The 14822-nt window shown below is 36.7% G+C and overlaps 2 protein-coding genes and 1 long non-coding RNA gene across 4 annotated transcripts; 2 read left to right on the top strand and 1 right to left on the bottom strand.

Annotated features, from left to right (window-relative positions):
• Positions 1-2201: 2201 nt before the first annotated feature.
• LOC111342603 (uncharacterized) lies at positions 2202-6019 on the top strand. 2 transcript variants are annotated; one of them, XR_015990873.1, is made up of 2 exons: positions 2202-2550; positions 4522-6019. XR_015990873.1 is itself a non-coding variant. In XM_022949699.2 (2 exons), the coding sequence occupies exons 1-2, from the start codon at positions 4284-4286 to the stop codon at positions 5444-5446; spliced, it is 1071 nt and encodes a 356-aa protein (XP_022805434.2). In that variant the 5' UTR covers positions 4240-4283; the 3' UTR covers positions 5447-6019. The 2 variants fall into 2 exon arrangements, 1 of the variants encoding a protein (XP_022805434.2); XM_022949699.2 differs by lacking the exon at positions 2202-2550 and adding an exon at positions 4240-4429.
• Positions 5538-8274, bottom strand: LOC148724470 (uncharacterized). Its single transcript, XR_015990875.1, has 2 exons — positions 8202-8274; positions 5538-6609 (listed from the first exon to the last, which is right to left on the bottom strand). It is a non-coding gene; the product is annotated as an uncharacterized LOC148724470 (long non-coding RNA).
• Positions 6502-13780, top strand: LOC111342594 (uncharacterized). The gene is made up of 9 exons (XM_022949691.2): positions 6502-6652; positions 7123-7346; positions 7928-8039; positions 8925-9076; positions 9405-9521; positions 9988-10072; positions 11274-11417; positions 11710-11955; positions 12410-13780. Exons 2-9 carry the CDS (start codon positions 7140-7142, stop codon positions 12448-12450), a joined length of 1104 nt encoding a protein of 367 aa, XP_022805426.2. The 5' UTR covers positions 6502-6652; positions 7123-7139; the 3' UTR covers positions 12451-13780.
• The last annotated feature ends 1042 nt before the right edge of the window (positions 13781-14822 follow it).

The following is a 14822-nucleotide window of genomic DNA, read 5'->3' as shown; positions in this document are numbered from 1 at the left end:
CATGTGTGTACAAAACGTGTTGACTGTAGTATTTCTTACTATATGACAACGATTCCTTGAAACCAAGAGAAAATCGAATATTCTCTTCTTGAAACTTAACTTCAAACTGTTTTTTTAAGTGTGTTTCACTTATGTGATATCACCATGACAACTTCCCTTATCATGTCTACTTGATATTTCCCTTAATTCACACTTTCCAATCAGGTATGTCTAGTCATCCTATTATGTAGTAACAACGACTCGCATGTTTCTACATGGTTATTACACCTTTTTTCTCACCATAAACACTGCATTACCGCAGTAGGGCAAGACTAGAACGGAAAATTAGCGATCCATGCGAGTAGTCCACCCATTAAATCCCATCCATCCCACCCCAGGGGAGGACATCCATCACACAGTAATCTCGTGCCTGGGAAATTGACGTCTCCTACCCCTAACCCTGTAGGAGACGCGACTTCCATTTAAAATGATCGATGTTAAAGCTCTTATTCAAATGGTTATAAGTTTATCTATAAAACGAAAGTAACTTGCCATGGATGAGGGGCGCTTCTTTAACAACCAGGCCCACTTAAGACTTGAAGGAGTCGACACCGGCGATCCTGTTTGACCAGTTCATCCTGTTTGACCAGTTCAATCAAATTAGAACACAGACAAGTTGTATAAAACATCAATTTGTGTAAGCATTCAATAAAACCTTGATGAGATCATTTTGCTTCGTCTTCCGTGCTTTCATGCTTGCTGATACGCACCAAAACGTGTGATTATCGTCACGTTGCACATCAACTCTCAATAGGCCACCTCCAAAGTTTTTCTCGGAATTAGCTGAGAAATAGTCAAAATGTGCAAAGCGTAGGTAAATCAACTTCAGTGAGCTTTAAAAGGATTAAAAAAAATTCCTGATTTGGCTTTCAGACAAGTCAAAAAATGACTGATTAAAGATGACTTTTGCTCAATTTCTTTTTCTGGCGTGTTATTAAAATACAAATATTTTACGGGACAGACTTCGTGATGGAAAAATTAATTTAATACGTTTTGTTATTACCGTCAACGGTGGTGGTGTTTTGTCATCGACGAACTACAGACTACAGAACTTGGAGATAGTTTGTCTTGGGAAAATACTAATAATATATTTGACTGCTTGTAATGAATTATATGCTGGCAGTTTTGTACCTATACCATCGTATTGAAACTATACATCTGTTTGTTGGTGTTGATTAAGCTATTGAGTAACATTTAATTCAAATTCAGATTATTAATAATTTATCATCGTTCAAAAAGATATAAATCTTGGAAACCGATACAAACCTTTTTTCCAGCCAGAAACAACAGCGGAACCCTTAAAATAATTATGAGCAGTTTATGGGCTGCTCTGATTGTGACATGATACGAGTCGGAGTGGAAACTAAATGAATCAGTAGGCATGAAGAGCAGCGGGGTTATGAGTTACATATTTAACAATTATTCCACGAACGCGCGTTGGATATGAGATGATAGATAGCCAACGAGGCGCGTAGCGCCGAGTTGGCTATAATCATCTCATATCCAACAAGCGCGAGTGGAATAACTGTTTTATTAAAAACGCCCCAAGATGTTAGACAAATCTTACCAAATCTTAAATTTTTAGCTCCCTTTTAATTTTAACCCGACGCGCACGCTTACCATATATGTAGATTATGGTATATTGGCTCATATACCATAATGGCTAAGCCAATAAAAAGTCTTGAATTGCATTATCTAATGATCCAGTTTTTAATAAATCTTATTAAGCAAGCGCGAGGGCCGTACTGGGAGAATATCGGCCCGAGGTCTTGACAGTACGGACCGAGCGCAGCGAGATCCGTACAAAAAACACCAGGGCCGATATTCTTCCAGTACGGTCGCGAGCAAGCTTGGTTAATAAGAGATTTATCATACGAATGAAGTTCAAAGGGACACAAGTGCGGTATCATTCGGGACCATTCGGGACAGTGCCCGGTCTAATACTGAGAGAATATTTACCGGCAATAGAGCATTTTGATTGGTTAATTTTAGTTATTGGCCCTCTGACTGCCCGGGTCGAGTAACAAAAGGCCTTTAATTACCATGCAGGGTTTCGTATTGCTCAAGAAATGATCCATCTTTTCATTTCTGGTTATATCATATGAATTCGCTAATACAGAGCTGAAAAAAAAATAAATGTTTAACCTAACCTATGATGAATTCAAATGACGAAATGATCAAAAAAGGTATTTTTTTGATCATTTTTTAAAAGGGTCCATTAAAAATCTCAGGTCAGTCTCTCCCTATTCAACTCTTTCTTTAATGGGCAACAGCGTTACTTGCCTATGCAAGATGTGACGGCTAAGATGCCCTAGGGCAAATACTGATTAATTAAAAAAACCTCTCATCCGTGGCAGTCAAAATACACATGCTCTATTTTTAGTGCCATTTTATGACATTTCTCCGAGGAGCACTGTATATGAACAAAGGAAAGCTAGCATCTGGCTCGTGCTTTCAGTGATACTCAAAAGGAAATAGTTGGCGGATTAAAAATTTCCTACCAAAACTTAGGTGAGTTTTAATATCTCTTGTTGGCTCAATTCGTGTCAAATAGATCAATAGACGATATTTGGATTATGTTCGTCAGTGAAGTTGATTAGTATGCATTACTACTGCACCGTACAATATGTCTTGCAGAAGGCAGCTTGTTATTGCTGTAGATCGGGTTTATTTCGGGTTAATTCCAAATCGCTCAGAATTTAGCTATAATGAGACCGATTGATGTCGATGTGATAAGTGAAAGCTCGAAAATACCATCAAAATGGATAACGAGATAAGATATAGACTGATATATCTATTCGCACTCTGTCAGGGTGTAGTATATTTCGATATTGTAGAATGAAAAAACTAATCTTTCTCCCACTGAAGAAGCTATTTTCTATGCTCCTTTGCAGCATATTTTTTTCAGACCGATCTGTAATGAATAGTGCTGAACATAAACGAAATATTTTCAAAGGCCGATTATGCGCAAGTTTCGGATGAATACCCAAGAGTGTATAACCAAGGCACAAACTTCTGAATAACCATGCGACTTTTTCTGTTGGTAATAAATCAATCAAGTGACAAATTATTCAACTTAACAATGAATTTAGTAGACCACCTTGCCTAATTAATTTTAACATTTTATGGCGAAGAGGGAAGCTTCAAAGGCGGTAAATTTGACCTCTCTCTAATACCCTGACAGTTTTACCTGCTCATCATTCCATTTGAATTTTCTAGAAGCTCAATCATTAACTGTTTAGTGTAACTAATTATTATATAGAGTTACTATGCTTGTTTACTTATTCCGTTTATAAATTCCAGACGCATTTGTTGGCAAGTCAGATAACTGCTAAACATAGATTCTCTTCGATTAGGCGAACCTTTTGGGGTTGTGCCTGAGCACGACAGATCACTGTGATAGTGCGGATATATCAACAAAGTTGAAATGGTAAATTGGCCACCGTAACGATTACAAAAGCTGACGTTTCGAGCGTTAGCCCTTCGTCGGAGCGAATAGAGGAATTGCGGGTTGTGTGTGCTTTTAAAGGCAGAAAATGGAGCTACGTTATTGGTGGGAACATGGCAACGAGAAAAGCTTGAATAAATTAGTGGAATGAAAAGCGTTCGTTGATCCCTGTGGGATCTAGACTGCCGGTTTGAAAGATGAGCTTTTGTTCAAGATTTTTACGGCTTTCCGTGCCCCCTAAGTGCAAGAAAAGACCGCAATCGTTACGGTGGCCAATTTACCATTTCAACTTTGTTGTTATATCCAAATTATTTCGTTACTCCCACCGATGCAGCCCCAAACAGTTTCTTTCGAAACTATCAGCCTTTACTGTGATAGTGGTTTTCTGGATGTAAGCCGGCGCAGACACACTTTACAGTATACTGAAAATTTGAACTTGAAAGTCTTTTCTGAGTTACAGAATCAATTTTTACCATGGGTTTTGTAACTAAGAGGAACTTATTGCTGTGATAGAAATAATTTCTCTATTTGGGCGAGCAAATTGTTAAATTGTACATCTCGAAATATCAAGCAAACTAGCCGCTATCACCAACTGTGCAGGTACTTGTAAATTACGCGCTGTAGAGTTATGCGGCGAAAAACGAAAAAAAATTAAATCCATTAGCAGGTGGTCATAAAGATGTCACTCAACAATAGATCCTCGTGCCAACAACACTCGCCATTGAACATTACTCGCGGGTCTTTGAGACAGTATCCAATACTCCTCAATTATACTGCTTGATAGCAAAATCCTATAATGATTAATATAATGAGCTTAGGTCTAAATGGTGTTTGTAAACTTAGCCTACAATCTCGGGCTAAAAGAAAGGTCAAAACAACACTTTGGTTCTTTGGTTTAATGCATGGGGCCTCTGGGACATCTTTCCTCACTATTTTTATCAGGTTTAGTTTCTGATGCTTTAGATTGCAATATCGCCCTTATTCTAGCATGGCCCCAATCGCTAACACTGCGCTCCTTTCCGTTACTTTCACAGCCTATATTCAGGAGGAGATCAGCAAAGAATTGCGATGGACTTCAAGTTTATTTTCTCCTTTCCTCTCACTAAACACATGACAAGGACCGAAAAGTTTGTCCAGTGGTCGTGTATTATGTTTTATTGCTTAGGAGGAGCAACATTTCTTCTATCCCCGCAGATTGTGGGCTTTGTTTTCAAGCTGGACCTGGAGGGCTACTCTGGTGGCTACCTGCGCCTGCTAGGGCTCGCAGTGATCGAAATTGGCTTCATCTTCATCATTTCAGCGCGTTCCTTTTGTAGAGGGTCACGCTATGCGACCATTCTAACCTCAGTGGTCGACCGTCTGGTTTGGGCTAATTTCATTTCGTTGATGTTGGTCCTAAAAGGTTTGCTTCCTTTTAGACTCTCCTTATTTTGGATGGTACCCAATTCCATATTCGCATTCGCTATAGTGGTTATTTGGAGCCATGAGACGAAGGATGCCTCAGTAAACAAATTTGTGCAAGAAGCCACTTCGGACATACGACGGTTTGAAATGGCTAAGACTGAAGCGCTGGTTGGTACTGTTTTTGTTCTTGGAATCGTTCAATTCTTCTTCTGGTCGCTTCTAGTTATGAGGCCTGATTTTTCTGCGATAATATTTCAGCTGGATAAATTCAGTGGATTTTCGCAAGGATTTTTGGCTTCATATTTCTTTGTGAGATCAGCCCATGGATTGCACTACACGATTGCTGCGAGCAGTGGGAACATTTGCATTGTGTCTGCCTTTGTCTGTTGCCGAATATTTTTTAATGTTCCAATATTTTTCTGCTTGCTTATTTTTGATCAGATCGAGAAAAATTTATTTATTGCGTTGTGGAGTCTTGAGCTTTTGATATCCACAATCCTACTGACCGTTATGATGCGAGAAAAGCATGTTACCGTAGACAACAAAGCGAAATAGATTTTGTTACTGCTCATGCCTAGCCTTTTAATGGTCATCTTTAGATAATAATAATGATCTCCCAGCCCAACCAATACCACAGTGAGAAAAACCGTCTTACTGGGCTACATTTATTATTTGCTAGTTACATTTTATTTCTATAAGGAAAGCAGTATTTCGGGTTAAGAAGGAAAGTGAACACGAACGAGCGAATCGTTTTTGTCCACTAAATTCAAACAAAACTTTCTCGCATAGAAATCTGAAATAAAGACGAAGTAATACTTCTATCAGCTTTTTATGAGTACATATAATCATTAATTAACGTCGATTTTGTTTGCTTTAACAATGCACATAAATTCATGTGCGTTTCTTGAGAAAGCTTTGCTCTCTAAAGTGTGTGCACATAAGTGTTGCCTCTGGCAATTATCGTTTTGGTACGACTTATCAGTAAGTAAATAGTTTGTTATTTCACATATTATACAGAATTTAGATGTAAACGAAAGGACCGTAATGTAATATATTGGTTTCAATTGTTTGATTACTACTACAACCACCACCTTATTCAAGAATAAATTTCCAGGCTGTTACCATTCAGTTCCACGCGTTCTCGGTGTGTGCTTTCGAGGACTTTCAAATAAACGGGCTCTTCGCCACAATAAGTTTACCTCTGCGTTACGAAATAAATAATATGCAAAGTGAAATGTAATGATTTAAATCAATTTCATTATAATTTCCTAAAACCAATTTTCTTTCCCACATGTTTTGTGATTCAACTTTCCTTAAAGGTACTTTTCTTATATATATTTTCCTTTTCTCTCCCTTTCTTACTGAGTTCAGTGCGACGATGAATTACTCCACAAAGATATGTCTAAGCAGCAATACGTTGTTATCTCTTGAAGTTTTCTTGGCTAAAGCCATAATGCTTTTAAAAGAGTACATTCTTGCAAAATACAAGCGTTACGTAGATACAGAACCGTGACATTGATTTGAAATGGCTTACGAACCAGACCGCCAATCAAATGCAAGATATTTTTATCCTAGCGACGTTATAGTTATCCTGCTTGAAAGCTTGCTTTTCACATTGCATAATGTTTTCTTTCTGGCGAGAAGTTCAGCAACTGACGACATCCTCAGGTTGATCAGCGCGGACGAAACGTGTCACTCAATTCCCAGCAGATGGATGACTGAAACGCGATAGTAGATGTAGAAAAAGATTCCATAAGCAAGGTATTTAACAATAAAAAACGAAAAAGGGAAAGAAAAGATAGAAAAAAAACAGTATCGAGACACTTCTAAATGCTAATAAGTGGGCTTACAGAAATAGGTTTTGAAGAAGAATTCGGCTACTTGTAACAATGCTTTGTTCTCCTTACAAAACATTCCCATCAATTTTTCAGCTTTAGGCTTACTTGAGTGCAAAGGTTTTGCTTCAGTCAAAATTTCAGCCCAAAAGTTTTAATTTGAATACATTATAGATATTGATGTTTACTCACCAAAAGATGCGTTAAGTGAGTATGATGTTCGCAATTAATTAAATTAAATGCAAAATTTGTGAAAATGATTCTACTGACCGAAGACTTTCTCTTGACAAAAACTGGACTGAAGGTCTGATTTCGGTGGATAAAGGATTTTTATATGAACAGGATTTATACTTCAATACAAATAATGGTTCTCTAAATTGTTTTTTTTTTTTTAAGAAAACGAGGATATCCCAATGGGAAGTTGGCTTGCGAAACTTGCAGACCATAAAACTGACGCCGCACAATCATTGAAGACCCCCCATGTGGTAGCCTCATACGCTCTGTTTTTTGGTTTCATTGGGTTTATTTTATTGGTATGGATCAGTGCCTTTGTTTTGACCATTGTGAGAGTTTGTAAAAAATATTCAAGGGCAAGGAAGTACGACGAAACACATGATACGGTAAGAAAGTTAAGCCTGTCAAGATTTGCAGATCCCACACATTGTCGATTGACACAAAACTTGGATTATACGTAATAGTTAGATAAGTGGAAAAAATTATTCCATTCATTCTCCAGCCCTGCACCTACGTTTCATTGAACTCCCATGCTAACTCGCTATTTTGCCATTAGAACAGGGGATAACCCAGTTTCAACAATCCCTCCTCCTTCTTCTTCCTCCTCCCCCCCCCCCCCCCCTCTACGACTTAGCGGATAAACTTGATGATGACCTAGGTTTTGTCGCAAGCGGGATTCATTGGTTTTAAAATTTTCAAACAGAGAAAACGACGAAACAGAGCGAAAAAAAAAAAAAAAAAAAAGAGGAAACCATACAAACAAACAAAAAACAAAGAACAAAAATAATAACTTCAAATACAACCTCCCCCCCCCAATAGATAAATAAATAAATGAATAAATAAGTAAATATACAAACAAAAAAATAGAATAGGATTAGGAAAGATAACATAAGATAACATATGATAACACAACGCGTGAATTTGATTCACGTTTGTTCACTTATGATCCATGCATGTCTTTAAACAGACAACAATAGACCTTCAAGTCGTGAAAAAAGATGTCGGAGGCATAAGAGGCAGTCATAGCTACCAACTAGCAGGGATTGAGAGCGTGGAATTATTCTCTACACCAGAGGGAGGTCAGTGAAAGAAATGTTTTTATCTATGAGACATCAAAACCAGGTTTATTAGCACCCGTGGGCTAAATAAAGTTTATTGATTGATTGATTGATTGAAGTTTTTTATTAGAAGATCAAACTCTTTTTTACTTTTAAACGGATAATTTTTGCCCATGTACTTACCCTTGCCCTTTACAACAAAATTTCTTCCCTTAATGGTTCAAAAGCTCCAAGAAGACAATGTAAAGAATGTAATCTTTATTCTTCAATCTTTTGACGTAAGCAAGTAGCGACAATATTATGGATACAAATGTTTTTTTTATGTTTTGAAACACCACGAGATGATCATACTTCTTGGTTATGTGCTTGATTATATTTAACGGCCCATATTTTTTCCCTTTTTTATCATTATCTTTTTTTTAACAAAATGTAATACAAGAGGGCGTCTCTTGTCTTACGGTAACAAACTAGCTCCTTAAAAATATTTGATTTCACTTTTAGTGTACTTCTAACTCAACTACGACTTCGGTGATTTAAGGTGGTTCTTCACCTAAACAACACACTTCTCTATACTAAACGAAGTTATTTATGTTTCCATGCTGATCACAATACGTAATGAATAATTGGAGTCTCTAAACTTTTTTTTTTTGCGTTATAAGCATGTCATTATTGCAATTAAAGACTGTCTATTATACAGTCATTTCATAGGGTAGTTTATGATGAAGCCTTCGACTTTTCAAAGCCTTAACAGGCTCTTTAAAACTATAAACAAGTTATCAAATCGCTGTATAGATATTATCTTTTTTGCGACCGCTGAGAAACTTTGAAATGAAGAGTTGCTGAAACTAAGTTTTGGTTGTTGAGCATGTTATCGCATTTGACAAATAACATTCCTTTATTCTGCAGGTACGTCAAACAAAACAACACCTAAGCTTGGAATTCAGTTAACGGGTGGGCCTAACGTTACCAGGAATGGGGAACCAGGGATATTTGTAGAGAATGTTAAGCTGGGCAGTGTAGCTGAAGGAAAACTCTTCCCTGGAGACAAGATAATAGCGGTAGTGCAAAAACTCTTTTCAATCAGCTTAATGAATAAAGAAAGAAAGAAAAAATAAGAAATACTGTTTATAGTGTTTGTTATTATTTCATAGAACATTAGAAACAAATTTACACAACCCGCATATAGCATTAGCTAGTCTTGGCGGGTATTAGTAATAAATAAGTAAATACAATGCACGAAGAAAACGTTGAAAAAGTTGAAGCTGGGGTGGAGCGGCAAACTATGCGTCCATCTTGGTCACTCACCGCTGACCACTCCAGCGGTGAATGAAATTCAAAAAAAAAAAAGAAAATATGAAAAATTTGGGGTATTTCTTGTCCATTTAGATCAACGATGTTTTCCTGGGAAAAGTATCCCTAAAGTACGCAATGGAAGCGATGCATTCTATGAAGCGAGCAGAGGGCCGTCTAACAATGTCAGTCAAGAGAGCCCAGCTTAGGGAGGCAAGTTTTTAAAAAAAATTCGTACCTAGGATTGATTGATGTGTAACTTCCCCCTCAACCATCAGAAAAAAGAAAGAAAACAAATCAGAAAGCAAAACAAATCCTACCAGTAGACGTTTGGTGAGAATAGAGGAGTGATAGCAATATATGTTAAGGGCGTTATCTTGATTTAACACCAACTCATGATTATTGCTATTTAATTTTCAAAGACTTAGGTCTTTGATGTCAGATCTTAAGAGCTGTCAAGAAGGGCTAAATGTATGATCGTATTTCTTTTCGCCTCCCTGTGAGGAAGAAAGGCGCATGGCCCATGTATACAGTTGTCGTAAGTGCTAACTTCACGTAAAGGAACATTGATTTAAGAAGGAAGGATCTAAAATATCTTTAATCATAAAAGCGCTCGAACAGTATGTGGCCCACGTTAATTGCATTTTCAGTCAGGCAATCCATCGACGATCTCTTTTAGCAAAGGGTCAACGAAGCATTCTCAATGTATTGCGAAGATGAAGATACAGAAAAGCCAGTTGTCTTCAATAAGGAACAGTTGGAAGGTATGATATTGCGTCTGAGAGTAGTGCAATTAAATTATAATAATAATAACTTTAGTAACGTGTCAAGATAATAGCAGTTGCCCTCTAAGTAAGTAAGCAAGTTTCCCCAACTAGAGGATGCAGTTCACCCTCTTTGTTTCTGAGTATCGTCATTCATTTTAATACGTAGGCAGCCCACATAACAAAATGTTTGAGTATAGAAAATTTTTGTTAGTACAAAAAACAACAACAACAACTAGGCTGTTTCACAAGGAACTCCAGCCTTGAGAATCCGTACCCTGATACTTTAAAAATTACAATGACTTTTAAGCGAATTTGATAATAATAACAATAAAGGTCTTTATTGAGAATTATTGTGCAAACAGACGTGCAACAATTAACATGAATAGAATTATTGTTATTACTGTTATTATTATTATTATTATTATTGTTACAATTAACAAGAATAGAATGAATACAGAAAAAGAGAAGATATTAATTACTATTTAATATTTTTTATTACTATTGATATTAATAGTATTGATATTGAATATCTATTATTACCATTGATATCTTTAATCAGCTGCTGACTCTTCACCCGCCTTTCGTGGCACTCTGTCTGATAACGTGTCAGAAGAGGCCTATGACATTTGCATTATACATGGTGGCTCGTGTTCAACGCGATATTTCATTCGTTCGCTGCGCGTACTCTTGAGAAGTTGAGTTAAACACTCGAAGAGAAATTCATACCTACGGGAGTCCATTTTTTATTCTATGTTTACCTCTGATACGTCAAAGCAACCACTAAATCAACGTATTGGTCTGTTTTTGCGTCATATCTCCCGTGAAAAAAACAATGATGATGATAATAATAATAATAATAATGATAATGTAAATGATGATCATGATAATAATAATGATGATGATAATGATGATGATAATGATGATGATAATGATGATGATGATAATAATAATAATGATGATGATGATAATAATGATGATGATGATGATGATGATGATAATAATAATAATGATGATGATGATGATGATGATGATAATAATAATAATAATGATGATGATGATAATAATAAGATTGCGATGTTCATGTCCTGTACCTTTCTTTTTCAATCATAATCTTGCAAAAAGAGACACTTGCTACAGTTTATATACTGTAAACTTATATTTCCATGTACTAGTTTTTGCTTTTTTTTGTTTTGCACAGTCTTCGAAGAAGCGTTCTCTATGTTTGAGACGAATGGTTTTGGTGTGATTCATTATAAACACGTTTTCCCGCTACTCCGAGATTTGGGCTACAACGTTCACAAAGAAGAGGCTTGGTACTACATGAATAAATTGGAATTATCAGGTTTGTAACGTGATCGCTGTAAGAAAATACAAAAGTTATACTGTCTATTGATAACGTTTCTACAACCCTGGGATTTACTAGTCTATTTCTATATCTCAAGGAAATGAACTAACTGTAATGCACGTTCATTTAAATGATAAAACAATGCTGATATTAAAACAATTGACGTCACACATGTAAGATATCATTCGTTCTTCAAATTTTAGTACGTTTCCATCAAAATTAGATGATGTGAGGAGTTAATTTCACATCACTACCTTATCCAGGAGCTTCATTTTTGATGCCGTTTCAGAGAAGCGAATGATAACCCTGAGTGAGGTGATAAAGTTACTGGAGGAAGTCGCTGCAGAGCGGAAGGAATTGAATGAAGTGCCTTCTGTTTACAACGTGTTCGACCCGGATCAGAAGGGCCGCGTGGCTCTCTATGAAATACACGATGCTCTGAGCTTAATGTACGGGCAAAAAATAACCGAGGATGAGGTTTCAAGAATACTGAGTATTGCAGACGAAGAGAATACCGGTTTTTGTAGAGAACAAGGTACGTTGAAAAAAAATTAGTAAGTTTCTTTTGGAAAAATGTTAAAGTTGGCAATATTGGAGAAATAGAAAAGAAATTGGGAAATTTAATGGCTGGTGTTATGAATTTTTTTTTGATTGTTCGAGTAGAATCAGCAACTTTCAAATCCCTGGTACGTACAATCAATTTGCCCTCAAGGTCTTAGTCACCACGTCACAAATCCACCAAAGATTTTCTTGTTACGCTGTATCCAAGAGCTATATAGCTACTAATCGCAGGGTCCTATCTCTTTTCACTTAGTTAGTTTTGTGCTTGACGTAAACATATCTTTTCTCGCCTTTTTTGTACGTTCAAGTTTTCACTACGAAAAGATGTTTCTAAATATCTTTTTCACGCTGTTATGAACAAACTATCACTGGACTTCATCTCAGCTAAATTTTCCGATAAGCATATTCATTTCTCTTTCCACATACAGATTTTGAGAGGCTTCTTCTACCCTCACTAAAACTTTATTAGAATCGTAGAGGATTTCTAAAAGAAGAAGAAGAAGAAGAAGTTGGTCGAACCATTCTTCCGCAGACGCAAACTTAAGACTGACATGACACTGGGGATTAATTCCCCGCGTAGGATTGTTCTTACCGCGAAGAAAGAATACACTGCAGATGTTGTTAACTAGGCTCCGATGGACCAGTGAGGAAATATTGTACTGTAACAGCTTCCTTCCGTTGAAAAAAAAACAGCTTTCATGAGGTCTACATCCTTAACTTTATTAAAAGTCGACAAGCACAAAACAAAAAAAAAGAATGCATCAATTTCCCTGAGCCATACCGATTTATCTTAGTTTGCATCTTAACATTTTTACTATTTTGAAAGATAACCTTTCAATGAAAAAAACTGAATGATATTTGGACTCATCATTCGCCTAAGTAATACTGAATTTCAGTAATTAAACTGAGAAAAAATTACATCATAAAAAATTAACACTTGGCTCATAATATCAATTGCATTCTTTTACAATATTTTAATTTCCTCTTGTAGCCTCTTCTGCTTTTTTAGAGCACTACCGTTTACGCTGCTTTTTAGTCTAAATTGGACTTAATAAAATTCACGAGTAGATATTTGTTATCTAATCTTACTGATTTTGCCGAATATATGCATTTACTATAGAGTTACCAGCAATGCTTATTAGAATGTATAACGAGTACATAATTTTCATAAGACAAATAACGTATGAGGCCTCAGACCACAGAGATATAATCTATATTAGTCCAATTTGAGGCAGAAATTATATTATATGAAGTTTTGTTAGCACGGACATGCAAATACTGTTCCAGGGGATGCTGTCTCATTAATTTAAATTGTTTCAAATTTCGCTAGTACATTGTTGGAATAAAAGATAACAATTTTTGTAATTTAACTCTTAATGAAGTTCAGATCGAAGAAATTGTACGCGAATTATTCGATTTATAACTAGTCTAGAATATCTGGGTTTTGAATGGTCATTTTTGCGAGTTTTCTTCGGAACAGATGTCAATAATTTTTCTTCTGTTCATATTTATTCCCACACTTAGATTCTTTGATTCGATCCACATAGGGTGGAATTTGAAGAGAAATTACTCGCAATCTAACAAAAAATTATCTCTTTAATTCACCATTGTTTTTAATCCTAATACCTTTATTTATTACCTTTGGCGATAAGAATTACGGTAATATTAAAGTAAAAAATTTCAAAATTCAAGAATATAAATTAAAAAGATTCAAAACACAACAGGTATATACTCTATTAAGTTATGTCCAATTAAGTTAAGTTTAGCACCTCTAGCAATAAACGATTGTGTGTGCCTAAGAGTGCGTGATGCAGGTATTCTGATGTGCGCTGGGTTCGTCTTACAAGATTTTAGGTTATGGCCATGATCCACAGCCTTGTCTAAAAAAGGTTTACATGGATGCCCTTCAGATTCTAGGATACATATCAATTCTTTCCTCGTCAATTTCTGAGGCCTAGTTACAAGTGACTCTACAGTATCTCATGACATTTAGACATCTATTCTGCACTCTCTGTAGATGTTCTTCGAGGTAGATGGGCAGCCCACCCCAGACAGGCGAGGAAAATTATAACAAAGGTCTGATCTTAATGATACATTTTGCAGTTGATAGGCCCGATATTAATAGGGGGTGGAATTGGACAGGACTTCTTGAAGTTGATCCACATATCTTTGGTCTTCTTAGCAGTTAGCTCCATTTTATTCTGCACAACCAAACTCTCCAAGTAAGTCACAGCATTCTGCATTTGACTGACAGAGTCCTTAGAGACAAGTTCATATAGGGTGCAGCCATCAGCGTACTTGCAAGTGGATACAGGTATTCCCCTGGGGATGCGGTCTTCAATATCGTTGACATGTACGTTAAAAAGTGTAGGAGAAGGGAAACCGCCCTGGGGCACACCAGTAATGACCTCACCATGTCTGGAAAGGACTCCCGGGAGCTTAACCTATTTTTTTCATCCTGATAGGTGGTTTTGTGTCCATTTCCATAAGCTCTTGGTGACACCCATACTGCCGAATTTAGTCAACAGAACACCGTGATCTACTAGATCGAAGACTTTTCGGAAGTCTGCAAAGACCACATGCACGCCATTTTATGGAGTTCCGGAATCTGTAGCGTTGTACCAGTCTTCTGTGATGCTGGCAAGCGCAGTTAAGGTGGTTAAAGTCTCCGGTAATTATGATACCCGCCGATGGTCTCTCTATCAGCAAGTTGTCCAAACGCTCAGTGATGTAGTCGATCAATTCTCTCTCCTCAGTACACGTATTCCCTGGCGGAAAGTATAAAACAGCCATAACTATACAACTGAAAGGTCTTGGAATCCGAGGTGGCGTGTAAAGTAA

The sequence above is a fragment of the Stylophora pistillata genome, chromosome 8 (genome assembly GCF_964205215.1).
Source record: "Stylophora pistillata chromosome 8, jaStyPist1.2, whole genome shotgun sequence".
NCBI lineage: Eukaryota > Metazoa > Cnidaria > Anthozoa > Scleractinia > Pocilloporidae > Stylophora > Stylophora pistillata.
The sequence above is the reverse complement of the archived record's forward strand: the minus strand, read 5'-3'. Positions and strand labels throughout refer to the sequence as shown.

What these genes read in the sequence shown, in the direction of transcription:
- LOC111342594 (XM_022949691.2), top strand. Translation starts at nt 7,140, where the DNA reads ATGGGAAGTTGGCTTGCGAAACTTGCAGACCATAAAACTGACGCCGCA. An exon ending in CTGGAGACAAGATAATAGCG is followed by an intron (nt 9,077 to 9,404) that starts GTAGTGCAAAAA and finishes TTGTCCATTTAG; the next exon opens with ATCAACGATGTTTTCCTGGG. An exon ending in GAATAAATTGGAATTATCAG is followed by an intron (nt 11,418 to 11,709) that starts GTTTGTAACGTG and finishes ATGCCGTTTCAG; the next exon opens with AGAAGCGAATGATAACCCTG.
- LOC111342603 (XM_022949699.2), top strand. Translation starts at nt 4,284, where the DNA reads ATGATTAATATAATGAGCTTAGGTCTAAATGGTGTTTGTAAACTTAGC. An exon ending in TTCCTCACTATTTTTATCAG is followed by an intron (nt 4,430 to 4,521) that starts GTTTAGTTTCTG and finishes TTACTTTCACAG; the next exon opens with CCTATATTCAGGAGGAGATC.